The 14,465-nt window shown below is 41.3% G+C and overlaps 1 protein-coding gene across 2 annotated transcripts in view; it reads right to left on the bottom strand.

Moving 5' to 3' along the window:
- LOC132889645 (zinc finger protein ZFAT) overlaps positions 1 to 10,308 on the bottom strand; it is a 29,757-nt gene extending 19,449 nt beyond the window's left edge. For both annotated transcript variants that reach the window (XM_060926356.1, XM_060926355.1), the window contains exons 1-2: positions 9,976 to 10,308; positions 4,959 to 5,113 (exon numbers count right to left, since the gene is read on the bottom strand). In XM_060926356.1, the coding sequence (XP_060782339.1) occupies positions 4,959 to 5,113; positions 9,976 to 10,228 (408 nt within the window). In that variant the 5' untranslated portion in view covers positions 10,229 to 10,308. The remainder of the gene's footprint in view (positions 1 to 4,958; positions 5,114 to 9,975) is intronic.
- Between the last annotated feature and the right edge of the window lie 4,157 nt (positions 10,309 to 14,465).

The following is a 14,465-nucleotide window of genomic DNA, read 5'->3' as shown; positions in this document are numbered from 1 at the left end:
CAGTGTATTTTCATTTATTTTCCACTGAAAATGGTGAGCTGTAATATAGTAGGGAGTGATTTATTTTTTTATTGGTAAATATTTATTTTATTATTTTATTTCTCATTTTATTCTAACTAATGTTTGACTTTATTGTACAAATGCTGCTGGCATCTCCCTGCACAAAATTTCATGTTCAATTTTACAATTAAACATACATTTCATGGATATGAAGGTCTGTGTCAGTGTGTGCTATGTTTAATTTCATGTGAATTATAATGTTTACATTTATCGGTTGCACATATCGGTTATCGGCATCCCAATTCCATAATAATCGGTATCGGCCCTGAAAAAAACATATCGGTAGATCCCTAATGCAAGGCATTCCCTCTCTTTACGATCATGTCTGCAAGAACCATCGTGTTGGCCAGACAGGTCAAGTTGTCTTTCAGACTCACTCAGTTCCCTATTTCTAAAATATAAAATACTCAATTTGGACGGAGAGGTAAAGCCTCACGTGGACACCCTAACACTAAGTGAAGAACTACGTAATACAGTCTAAATGTGCAATGTATACAAACCACTACTTGCAAATGAGTCCTTTTTAGCATCATTAAGCCCTGTCATCACTTAGCATCAGAATACACATCCCTAATAAACTCCCACTAATATCAATTTCTCATGTCAACAATGTTTATTTGTCAATAAACTGATATTCACATAGGTCACCAGCATCACAAATAAACATTCTCACATCCTAAGAGATCACATGTATATCATGCCCTAATCATAAAGTCATGAGATTAGGGCATGATGTACATGCAATCTCCTAGGATGTGAGAATATTTCTCCATCAGTGACATCATAGTGGGATGCATTCAAACTTGAAATCATATCAAACTATGAACAACTAAATAATTTGCAAGGACAGTACTTGCACGTAGCACACCTTCGTTCAGGGGACGAGCTCGGGAAAAACTCCTACTATCGCTCATCTCTATAATCCGAGAAAACCAACTCCTGCTATGAAAACTTTTTATTTCATCTATGATCCGAAATGTTAACCACGGATTCTGTGTAGCAAGTCCAAAATTTTGTGTAGCATTTTTTTTTGTTTGTTTCAATATATATTAAGTAATAAATGTGCGAGTGACAGAAAATAAAGACATGAGTCTTATGACAAGTTTACAACGTTTTATTGCAGTGAGCCTTTATATCATTGTGCTAATATGCAAATGTAATGGTACAACTACTACAGCAAGCTTTAAGACCCATTTTTGGTCATTACACATTACTTATATCCAGCTAGGAATGTCATCTATTTGAGCCCTCATTTTAAAACTAATTTTGTGATAAAAAGTTCTGAGTAATGTTAAAAAAAGGTTTTGGTGTACGTCGAAATTTCATGAATAATTTTATGCACCTCCCTCTCTCCGTGCCCTCAGGAACCAGAATGTTATTCGCCCTGGCGCGAGCTCACCTCCGCACCTTAAGTTTCCATATGATTCACTGATCCAGCCAGCCTTTAAAAATTCATAACTCGGCCACCGGAGGTCCCAGCAAAGCCAAATTCCACCTGCACCTCCCTCTACACGATCCCCTATGAACCAGCATAGGCACGGCCTGCTAGGACCGCGCCTCGGGATGTTATTCGCCACCATGCGAGCTCCGCTCTTCGCCAGGCATTCTAATGTGAGCCACGGCTCCAGGCGGACTTTTAACTCGGCCAGGGAAGCTCGCAGTTGGCCAACTTTTTGCATCGCATTTCTGTGTGATACACTGGGGAAATTGATTAGCAATTCTTCAAAATTGGGTCGCATTTTGCGATACGATAGCATCTATCTTGAACGCTGTACATCACATCCGAAAAATAACTCGGCGACAGAAACAATAAGATCGTACGCTTTTCATGTTGTCAAATAAGTTTAGAAAGAGTGGATTTTACTCACCTATAAGCATCATCCCAGTCTTCACAAATATGGCTGGGGAAATTCCAACTTCGTTATATACGTACTGTGACTGGCTGATTCAAGCGGAAGTGAGAGAGACAGCCAATCAATATGCTCCTTACAAAATCGTTCGCTGTGGTTTCCGTAAACAAACACGAATCTCTGGTCACAGCTGGTGAGCTTGCCTGATGTACGAGAGGTCTTGCCAACTCCCCAAAAAAAGAAAATTCTCTCACTGGATTTGCATTTCAAGAACGACCTGTTTGGACATCAAATCCACAAATCCATGGAAAATTCTCGCCTCTGCTACAAACATGACCGTGATCTAGAGCCCTGCACTCCCGCGGGAGTCCCGCGGGACCCGCCGCAAAGCAGTGCAGCGCGGGACAAATTTTGAAAGCTCATTGCGGGCGCGGGCGGGACCGGAAGTGCACATATGCGCGCGCGGGAGGGAGCGGGAGTGCACATATGTGGCGCGGGCGGGAGCTGTGATAAGCTGCAGTCCCGCTAACTAAAAATGTGTTTGAAATAAAATGTATAAATTATTAATTTATGTCTATTATATATAATCTGTGCTGGATATTTTATTTGGCATTAATAAAAACATTTCAAGATGCCTAAATTTGCAGAGAAAGTTAGATTGCCAGAAGAATGGCATCTTAAATTTGCCATTGATCACCCTAACAGAAAATCCTTTGATCAATCTAATGACTCGCAGTTCACACCCAGCTAGCAAGAAAACCATGAGTGAAGTGACTTACGACTTGCGTTAGTCTACAACTTTAGTCAGAGAGACATGTTACACAGTGACGGTAGGCTTGACTCAATGCTATCCCAGAAATCCTTCCTGTAATATGCAAATTTGGCTGTCCAATCAGAGGCGGCCAAATTTGCATATTACAGGAAGGATTTCTGGGATAGTATTGAGTCAAGCCTACCGTCCCTGTGTAACATGTCTCTCTGACTAAAGTTGTAGACTAACTCAAGCAGTAAATTAATTCACTTCTCTTACTAGCTCTGCTTTGCAATTAAAAAAAAAGAAAGAAAAAAAACACCACTATTGGTACAAAACAAGCCCATTCACTTTTTTATGCTGATCAGAAAATTACAATGGTTTCTCATATGATAAAAATGTGTGATTTGTGATTAAATATTTTTATGGTTTGACAGTACTAATTATTATTATTAGAGAGAGTACATGCTGAATTCCGAAACAAGGTAAATAATAACAACGTGAGCTGTAGATATTTATGCTGAAATCCACTCAAAGTAGGGGGCGGGGCACCATCACGCTGTGTCAAGACAAGAACTTTCCTGAGAAATAACGCGAACGTCTGCATCATGCGGGATTTGCGGGCGGGAGCGGGACAAAATATGGCAGGCGGGAGCGGGACTGAAAATCATAATTCTTTGCGGGCGCGGGCGGGAGTGGGACTGCACAATGCGGGCGCGGGCGGGAGCGGGACTGAAAAATCCGACCCGCGCAGACCTCTACCGTGATCCTGATAATACTTCACAAAGCCTTTGTGTCCTTACATGCACATGCTGATTGCGCTCAAATCAGCATCAGGTGTTTCCCATAATGACTGGGTCCCAAGCACGCACACAACACGCTCCGAAGGATCCCTGAATGTAAATGCACTTTAAGTCTCGGTGAAGGTTAGGCGATGCCAAGCCGCTGTGTTGCTCATGTTCACTTCACTGGATAAGAATGAGCACTTTGCTCCAGTTGTGAAATTAAAATTTTTTTTTTTGAATTCTTACCTTTGTGGAAATGAAGGGAGCACCACAGGGTTTTTGACCTCTCCGTTTGACCCCCGAGTCCTGCTGAATTTTTTTTTTCCATTTTTCCCTTCTACATTTAGAAATCTCTCTCGTTTTTTCCCCGATGATGAATTACTTTTGGTAAATAAAAAAATCTGATGCCTTTGTTTCGTTCAAAATTATTTGCACATCCGAAAACACAGCAAAACCTTCCCATAATGATCAATAACAACTAATTCGGCTGAATAAAGCACTATAAGCCTGCCCCCTGTCGTGACGGCGTAGTTACTGTTGCTATGGGGTCACATGATCACAGGTTCCCAACCTTGGTCCTGGAGGATTCCCTGTTCTGCAGTGTTTTCCTTGATTTAACACATCTGATTCGACTAATCAGCTAAATAACAGCCTTCCTGAGTTGAAGTGGACAAACATAGGGGAGAGAACATAGGGGGTCTCCCTCTATGTTACTGGCATGAATATCTGGACTTAGTTTTCTTTTTCAAAAGCACTTAATGGACTTGTAGATATAAATCCGGACATTCTCCCTAAGCCTATTGTACCTACTCGTGTAACCAGATCTACAAGTAATCCTAATGTACTTATTTTCAGGCCTAGTAAATGTAAAACTGTAACCTTTCAAAGATCGTACATAAGTAGAATTACTAGAATTTGGAACACTCTCCCGGATTATCTTAGACTAAGCACAATTACTCTAGCTGATTTTAAAGTTAACCTTAAACTCTATTATGAACAGGCCTTAGATTCCTTTGATCCCGAAAACCAAAGGACATGGCGATCCATTTGCCCAGTATGCAACAATGCCCAAGGTCTAGCTGGACCAATAACTTGTTGTTTCTAATTTTGTGTAATGTTTACGTTTTTTTTAATTGTCTACTGTCCTTTTCATGTTAGGAGCCACAGTAATTGGCATTTGCTGTTGTGGCTGTCCTGCCTATTATATTTTTGTTATTTATTATTTTGTTTTTACATTTTTTTGCATATTTTTCTGTGTATTATGTACTTGGCAAAGTCAAATAAATAAATAAATAAATAAATAAAAAAGAGGGAAAAAAAAGCAGGGAACCTGTGTAGAAGGCGAAAGTGATAATAGTCTGCATCACTACAAGGTAGGTGTATCTAATGGCCACTGAGTGCATTTAATTACACAGTTACAAATCAGACATAGCAACTTGCATAGAGCTTGACATGTCAATGTACATTTATTCAATAAAACCACAATTTAAAAAAAAAAATCTAATATCTGACCTCTTTTTTAATGAGAAGCAAAGCAAGCTGCCTGTTTCCATCTTCTGAACTGCTGGAACAGAGATCTTCAAGACGTTCACTCGTAACGTGTCGCAGATTTAGACGGTCACCAATTGGTGCTGGGCTGCAGCATCTTTCAACCATGGTGGGCTTTTCTAGAAACAAATGAACACTTGGTGAACACGTTCAGCTGAAGAATGGGGTGTGACATGAGGCTAAGGTGTGATGTGTTTTTGCACAGTTACACGTCATGAGCAAACAGTTCTTCTACGGTTTGTGGATAGTGAAGAGCTGCTTTTTAAATGGTTTTGCTACTCGCTGAGAAGGAAATCCTTTGTTGTGCTGTTCTGCATAAAAACTTTAAGGGTTCAACCAGAAACACAAACTGATTCTTGTTTTGACCTTTCATTTCTAACAGTGGGTTAGAAACAAAGGGTTTCTCAAGGTTTCTTTCAGAAGTTAAGGGTCCTTGACTTACTAAAGTTAAAGGCTCTGCTCGGAACTGTGACAAAAAAAACAGGAAAGGGGTTTGTTTGGGTAGAGCGCAAAGGCTACCGTAAAACATTAAGCATTCAATCAGAGAGATTACATTTATTTAGCTTTGCCATAGCGAGATCTATATGCACATATGGTACATAATACTGGGCAACCACTACAGTGGCCCCATTGTACCTAATTTGCACATCTTTGAATTGTGGGAGAAACCAGAGCACCAGGAGGAAACCCGTGCAGACACGGAGAACATGCAAACTCCACGCAGAAAGGCCGCCATAGGCCATGAGGTTCAAACCCAGAACCTTCTTGCTGTGAGGAAACAATGTTAACCACTACACCCACCATGCCGCCCAAAGAGAGAAAGAGAGAAGTGTCTAAACAATTTGGTTATTCAAGTGTTCTCTGTACAATTAATGATTCACTTCTGAAAGCTGTTCTACCTGGAACTCTGTATGAAAGGAAAACCTCTGTTGTAAAGCTCTATATAAAAGTTTTGATGACTCTTGCAGAGAAAAAAAAAATATCAAAGAACCCCTAACATTTCTAGATAACTTTGTGACACAGCAAGAAAGCAGAAAAGTGTTCACCCTGTCATCAGGGTGATTGATTTGCGAATCAAGGAAACAAAATTGGCTGTGCTCTCTGGGCAGGAGGGAAATGATATGATATTATTCTATCCACAGTCACTGGAAATGAACAATCACGCACTCTGATCGGCTACTCTACTACTAGGCTATCAGCTTGTATACCGTGAGTAGAGAAAAACAAAATAGCAGAGCATGTTGCTGAACCAACCGAGAACGAAATAAAAACTACTCGAAAACAAAACCCCCAAAAATACAAAAAAAAACCTCAACAAAATATGGAATGAAAGTATTTGATGGTAAGAACATATCTTTTTTTTTTGAGAATTATCATGATCGCATTTCGCCCGTTTGTTTACATTGTTCATCTTTAAGCATTACAATTTTTTTTAGGTTCAAAAGCTCAAAGAAGTTTGAAAATGATATAAAGCCTCGGTCACAACCGGCCGTACGTGCTCCTACGGAGCACAGAGGGCGCGCGTGTGACGTGCTGATTTTCGAGCCGTAGACTGGCCGCAGAGGTTCTTTGTCATGTCAGACAAACTCTACGGGCACTTACGTTTTTTTCAGGTTGCAAGACAAACTTACGGCCAACGTGCGTCTTTCTCCACAAACAAAAAAAAACGCAACGATTTGGGAAACGCCAAAAATCGCACGGCCAAAAAATCATACATCCGGTTGTGACCTAGGCTTAACTGAAATGTCCAAGCAAGAATTAAATCAATGTCTAAAGCTATTCTATACCTCGGCACGACAGCAAGACAGCACTTTTTACAAAAAAATATTTTTAAAAAAAATCATTATGAAAGTCAATTCATGCAGCCATCGATAGGTTTTTAAGAAGTCTGCCTAAGCGGAAATTATTTTATTGGACGTTTTGTATAAAGTTTATATTTATCGAAGTTGCAAAAAATAAAAATGCTCTGTTTCTAATGCGAGTGTGAATGGTTGTCTGTGTCCGTGTGTCGGCCCTGCGATGACCTGGCGACTTGTCCAGGGGTTACCCTGCCTCTCGCCAATAGTCAGCTGGGATAGACTCCAGCTTGCCTGCGACCCTGTAGAACAGGATAAGTGGCTACAAATAATGGATGGATGGATAGATGTTCTGTTTCTTAAAATCCAGTGAATGTGGATAAAATAAAACAGTTATTCCATTCAATCTCGTCGTACACGGCTTATAGCGATGTCTGCTCCTGTACGAGTCGATTTCGTGGAATAATTCTTAATGATACAGAGGCTCCAACTCTCCCGCCGTGGGCGGGAGATCTCCCGCTTTAGGGAACATTTAGAAAATCCTCCCGACCTCCCGCTGACAACATAAAAATCTCCCGCCCACCCTTACTACACATGATGAGTTAAAAAAATATATAACTTGATACGTTTATGTTGACGAAAATTAATAGTTGACTTTCCGCTTTTCGTGTGTCTGACATTGTATGAGTGGACTCAAGCGTGGACCCCGCGGTATATGCCGATTCCCCGGTCAGTACACCGATCGGCGTAACAGGGGGATTGGAGTGAATGCGGGAAGCATGCGCGCAGATCAAGCGCGCATATGAATCGAGCGGAATTCGGTATGCTGCAGGGTACACACTTGAGCCCACGCAATGTCTTAGCAGTTACTGATAAAGCATACAGATGGCGCTATTAATGATACGCGTGAGAGAACGAGAAAACCCACGACACTCAACCATTTTGTTTGTTTTTTTGCGTCTGCATTTCTCGCCTGCTCGTCTTTAACTTTATGTTCTCTTGAATGAGATAATGAAACGAAGTTCCATTGGTGGAAATGGCGAAAGCCAAACTACGAAGAAAAAATATCAGAAAATCACCAAGATAAAGTTCGGATCGCCCGTTGCGATGGTCGCCAGGGACGAATGGCAGACTATTTTGGACGGCAGCAAGACGACCCTATATCTGATAAGGCTAGATCACCAGACCACATATTAGATTCTAATGAACTTGTCTGACTTTTTTTGTCTGACTTTCACTAACTTAGACTTAGAAATAGAATATTATTAGAAGAACATTATCATCAGAGGGTCTACCGTTGGCAATTTATAATAGTCATTATTGACATTAACATTGACTTTAGGCATATTAAAGTTTGGTCTATAGTCACTGGATTTATCTAGATCTGTTACTATTAATAAGATTTAATTGACATGAAATGTGGTGAATTATTCATATATATACACACACACACACACACACACATTATATATATAGAATATATAACTCGCCGGCGGCACGGTGGTGTAGTGGTTAGCGCTGTCACCTCACAGCAAGAAGGTCCGGGTTCCCGTGGCCGACGAGGGCCTTTCTGTGTGGAGTTTGCATGTTCTCCCCGTGTCCGTGTGGGTTTCCTCCGGGTGCTCCGGTTTCCCCCACAGTCCAAAGACATGCAGGTTAGGTTAACTGGTGACTCTAAATTGACCGTAGGTGTGAATGTGAGTGTGAATGGTTGTCTGTGTCTATGTGTCAGCCCTGTGATGACCTGGCGACTTGTCCAGGGTGTACCCCGCCTTTCGCCCGTAGTCAGCTGGGATAGGCTCCAGCTTGCCTGCGACCCTGTAGAACAGGGAGAATCTCTCTCTTTGCAATTTCCCAAGTTGGAGCCTCTGATGATACGCTTGCTGTCTCCTGTTGGTGACACTAGCCAATCATGTGCATCTGTGAGCTCATGTATGCAGAAGAGGGCAGACAGCGCTTTCCTCTGAACCTGTCTGTCTTTGAAATGTGCCACTTTGCAATCGCATTGCACATGATTTAAAAAAAAAAAAACTTTTTCCTTTTTTTCATAACTTTATCCATAGCATATACAGTACCAGTCAAAAGTTTGGAAACACCTTGAAATTCGATGTTTTTTTTTTCTTTATTTTAATTAACTAAAAGACACTTTGTGTCTTAAAGTGATGACTGACTGTTATTTCTCTTTACTTAGTTGAGTGGTTCTTGACATAATACGGATTACTACAGTTGTCGAACAGCGTAATGCCAAGTATGCAAAGCTGTTATCAAGGTAAATACTGACGACTTTGAAGAATCTAAAAGATGAAACGTTGTTTTTTTAAACACTTTTTTTGTTTACCATCTAATTCCAGTCGAAAGTTTGGAAAGACCTTCAAATTCGATGTTTTTATTTTTTTTCCCCTACATTGTAGAGAAAAAAAATAAAAACATCGAATTTGAAGGTCTTTCCAAACTTTTGACTGGTATTGTCATCTCTAGCCGCTTTATCCTGTTCTACAGGGTCGCAGGCAAGCTGCAGCCTATCCCAGCTGACTACGGGCGAAAGGCGGGGTACACCCTGGACAAGTCGCCAGGTCATCACAGGGCTGACATATAGACACAGACAACCATTCACACTCACATTCACACCTACGGTCAATTTAGAGTCACCAGTTAACCTAACCTGCATGTCTTTGGGCTGTGGGGGAAACCGGAGCACCCGGAGGAAACCCACGCGGACACGGAGAGAACATGCAAACTCCGTACAGAAAGGCCCTCGCCGGCCACGGGGCTCGAACCCGGACCTTCTTGCTGTGAGGTGACAGCGCTAACCACTACACCACCATGCCACTAACATGGAAAGGGCCAGCACAACAGCTCCAAATTAAATGCACTCTAAAAGTACTTTCATGAGAGTGTATGTCTTCTGTGGATGCTGTATGACAATAAGGTTGAACTTTGGTTTGTGAATACAGTTGTTACAGAACTGTAACTTGGGGGTAAATTAAGTCACTAGACGTGATTCCTGTGGTGGTCATTTGGTCTGTAAAATGACAGCTGTGTTGTGCAGAAGCAGGAAATCCCCACAGCACGCTGTGTGTAATGGACTGGCTATTTGTGCGCCCTTACGACTCACTTTATAGAGTTACAGGAAGTGTTTGATGCGTGCTGTATTTCATAAGCGCGTTTATAGCTGTAAAACTCACCACACTGCACACCAACATCTCGTTTGGCATGGTGAGCTCTTGGACATCCATCTCCTCCTTCTTTTGGCTTGGAGTGAGGAGGGAAAATGCCGCTCTTTAAATCGACGTTCTCCTGCCTCAGGTGCAGCAGCTCTGCCTTCAGTCGCTGCAAAGTCTGCTCGAAAAGTTTCGTCGCCTCACCAACTGTTGTCCTCAGCACGTTTTGCATAACAGACGTGAACTGGGCTTCAAACCCAACACACTCATCCATCATGGTGCATCTAGAACTAACTTTTGACACTAACGAACTGGTTTCCCTTTTCCAAACAGGACGAGGTTTACAACTGACACATCAGCGTGACAGCCGGGGGGGGGGTGCATTCAAGACACGCACATCCACTGATCTACACCTCATACATGCAAACCAACTTCCGGAAGTCATGACGTAGAGATCTGCAAAGCTGAGCAGGTCTGCGATAAAATATCACTTCCGCATTGAGACAAGTGTTTGAATAAAATCGTACGGAAGCTCAACCCTGTACAGACCGAACCCTGAAGCTGTTTCTTTCTGTCAAACGCTTTTACATGTTTATGTTATATGTTGTGTTTAATCACCTGTTAGAGGACTAGTCTGTAAGGACGTGTTCTTTCATAACAGTGGCTTTATCGTTTAATCTGCAGCGCTGCTGTTGCAGTTCCGCACACACTACCGACATTGTTCTTCTCCTTGTGGTCTTAAAGAGGAACTTGGGCCTTTAATAGCGAAAGGAACATGTTCGTTTGAAAAATACACAAGACACGGAAGAGCCCTGTTCGCTGCTGTAGTAAAGCTGAAAGGTGAAACGCTGGAACCTGAACACTAATGCAAGGCTGACACTTGCACGATTCCGTGGCACGCATTGGCAGTCGTGCCAGTGCGCAAACTAGTCGTAAACTGGCGTGAAGTGTGCGTAAACCCGTCGTGACTGCGTGCCATGTCGGGACGAGAATTTTGAAATGTTCAAAATTTTGGTCACGACAAAATTTCGCGACCGGGTCGTGAACTATGCGCAAACTGTAAGTGATCTCGTCGTGAACTCGTCGGGAGGATGCGTGGAAGTGCGCGCCATGCCACGACTGTCACAAACTGCCACGAATAGTTCACAAACAGCTCACGTCGAGTTCACGACATTGGTGCGCGTCGCAGCGTGGCCGTGCCTTCCCACTGACACGGTCACGCATTGATGGCACGAGCAGTTCACGACTAGTTTACGCACTTCACGAACAGTTTGCGCATGGCACGAGCAGTTCACGACTACTGCGCGACAGTGGCGCTCGCGTCGGTGCGGGGGTGTATATATATAGGGCTTCCCGGACACTTCTCGCCATTCCAGAGATCACCAGCGAGGAGACAACTTATATCACAGAGACAACATGTGTCTTTCTTCGAGGTGGGGTTGCCTTTTCTTGCTCTTCTGCCTCTTCCAGCCTTTTCTGCTACTCTTCAACAATGGCTAGAGCAGCTGCCAGGTATAGGCATCTTCTCTTCTCTGCAATGATTGTGTCTCTGGTATTCAGCATGTTGGCTCTTCCACAGCCAATTCAAAAATGACCAGGGGTTGGGGAGGCCCCCTTTTTATATGGTGTGCCCAAGTCGGCACGATACCGTCCAAATTGTGCAAACTCGTCGTGCCAATGCGGGAAGTGCGTAAACTATGCGCAAACTATGCGTGAACTCGTCGTGCCAGTTCGTGAATGTGGACGGGCACGCATTCGTGAATTCGTCGTGAACTATGCGTGAACTAGTCGTGAACAGTGCGGGAGCCTCCCAGTTCGTGCCCCAAAATGGCACGACTTGCCACGACAAAATCGTGGCCAAAAGTCGTGCAAGTGTCAGCCTTGCATAACTCATGGAAAAGACCTGAAGAGCGCGAGTTTGCTCCCCAGCAGCCCCCGCGGTGTGCGCGTGATTTCGGGGTTTAATGTCTGTGTTTTGCTTGATTAAGCACTGTTAATGTTTGAATGTGCCTGTGTGTGTTATATCTGCATATTATTTAAAGAAAGCCATTTACCATTTAAGAGCTATGCTACTGTCTTACAGATATCTGTAATTCACTTCTTCCTAGTCAAAAAGGACATTTCAGATATCCATAAAGACATTCTTATTGTCCACAAAGACATTCTTATTGTCCACAACAACATTCTTACTGTCCACAATTTTCATTTCAGATATCCACAACGACATTCTTATTGTCCACAACGACATTCTTATTGTCCACAACAACATTCTTACTGTCCACAATTTTCATTTCAGATATCCACAACGACATTCTTACAGTCCACAACAACATTCTTATTGTCCACAACGACATTCTTATTGTCCACAACAACATTCTTACTGTCCACAATTTTCATTTCAGATATCCACAACAACATTCTTATTGTCCACAACGACATTCTTATTGTTCACAATTTTGATTTCAGATATCCACAACGACATTCTTATTGTCCACAACGACATTCTTACAGTCCACAACAATATTCTTACTGTCCACAATTTTCATTTCAGATATCCACAACGACATTCTTATTGTCCACAACAACATTCTTACAGTCCACAACAACATTCTTATTGTTCACAATTTTGATTTCAGATATCCACAACGAAATTCTTATTGTCCACAACGACATTCTTACAGTCCACAACAACATTCTTACTGTCCACAAAAACATTCTTACTGTCCACAATTTTCATTTCAGATAGCCACAACATTCTTATTGTCCACAACGACATTCTTATTGTCCACAGTGACATTCTTATTGTCCACAATGATATTCTTACTGTCCACAACAACATTCTTACTGTCCACAATTTTCATTTCAGATATCCACAACGACATTCTTATTGTCCACAACTGCATTCTTATTGTTCACAGTTTTCATTTCAGATATCCACAACGACATTCTTATTGTCCACAACTGCATTCTAATTGTCCACAACTGCATTCTTATTGTCCACAACAACATTCTTACAGTCCACAACAACATTCTTATTGTTCACAATTTTGATTTCAGATATCCACAACGACATTCTTATTGTCCACAACGACATTCTTACAGTCCACAACAACATTCTTACAGTCCACAACGACATTCTTATTGTTCACAATTTTGATTTCAGATATCCACAACGACATTCTTATTGTCCACAACGACATTCTTACAGTCCACAACAACATTCTTACTGTCCACAAAAACATTCTTACTCTCCACAATTTTCATTTCAGATAGCCACAACATTCTTATTGTCCACAACGACATTCTTATTGTCCACAACGACATTCTTATTGTCCACAATGATATTCTTACTGTCCACAACAACATTCTTACTGTCCACAATTTTCATTTCAGATATCCACAACGACATTCTTACAGTCCACAACAACATTCTTACTGTCCACAATTTTCATTTCAGATATCCACAACGACATTCTTACAGTCCACAACAACATTCTTATTGTTCACAGTTTTCATTTCAGATATCCACAACGACATTCTTATTGTCCACAACTGCATTCTTACAGTCCACAATGATATTCTTACTGTCCACAACAACATTCTTATTGTTCACAGTTTTCATTTCAGATATCCACAACGACATTCTTACAGTCCACAACAACATTCTTACTGTCCACAATTTTCATTTCAGATATCCACAACGACATTCTTACAGTCCACAACAACATTCTTATTGTTCACAGTTTTCATTTCAGATATCCACAATGACATTCTTATTGTCCACAACTGCATTCTTACAGTCCACAATGATATTCTTACTGTCCACAACAACATTCTTATTGTTCACAGTTTTCATTTCAGATAGCCACAACGACATTCTTAGTGTCCACAACGACATTCTTACAGTCCACAACGACATTCTTATTGTTCACAATTTTCATTTCAGATATCCACAACGACATTCTTATTGTCCACAACAACATTCTTACAGTCCACAACAACATTCTTATTGTTCACAATTTTGATTTCAGATATCCACAACGACATTCTTATTGTCCACAACGACATTCTTACAGTCCACAACAACATTCTTACTGTCCACAAAAACATTCTTACTCTCCACAATTTTCATTTCAGATAGCCACAACATTCTTATTGTCCACAACGACATTCTTATTGTCCACAACGACATTCTTATTGTCCACAATGATATTCTTACTGTCCACAACAATATTCTTACTGTCCACAATTTTCATTTCAGATATCCACAACGACATTCTTACAGTCCACAACAACATTCTTATTGTTCACAGTTTTCATTTCAGATATCCACAACGACATTCTTATTGTCCACAACTGCATTCTTATTGTCCACAACGACATTCTTACAGTCCACAATGATATTCTTACTGTCCACAACAACATTCTTATTGTTCACAGTTTTCATTTCAGATAGCCACAACGACATTCTTATTGTCCACAACGACATTCTTACTGTCCACAAAAACTTTCTT

Source organism: Neoarius graeffei, chromosome 7 (assembly GCF_027579695.1).
Source record: "Neoarius graeffei isolate fNeoGra1 chromosome 7, fNeoGra1.pri, whole genome shotgun sequence".
In the NCBI taxonomy this organism is placed as follows: Eukaryota; Metazoa; Chordata; class Actinopteri; order Siluriformes; family Ariidae; genus Neoarius; species Neoarius graeffei.
This window is presented reverse-complemented; position numbering and strand designations above follow the sequence as displayed.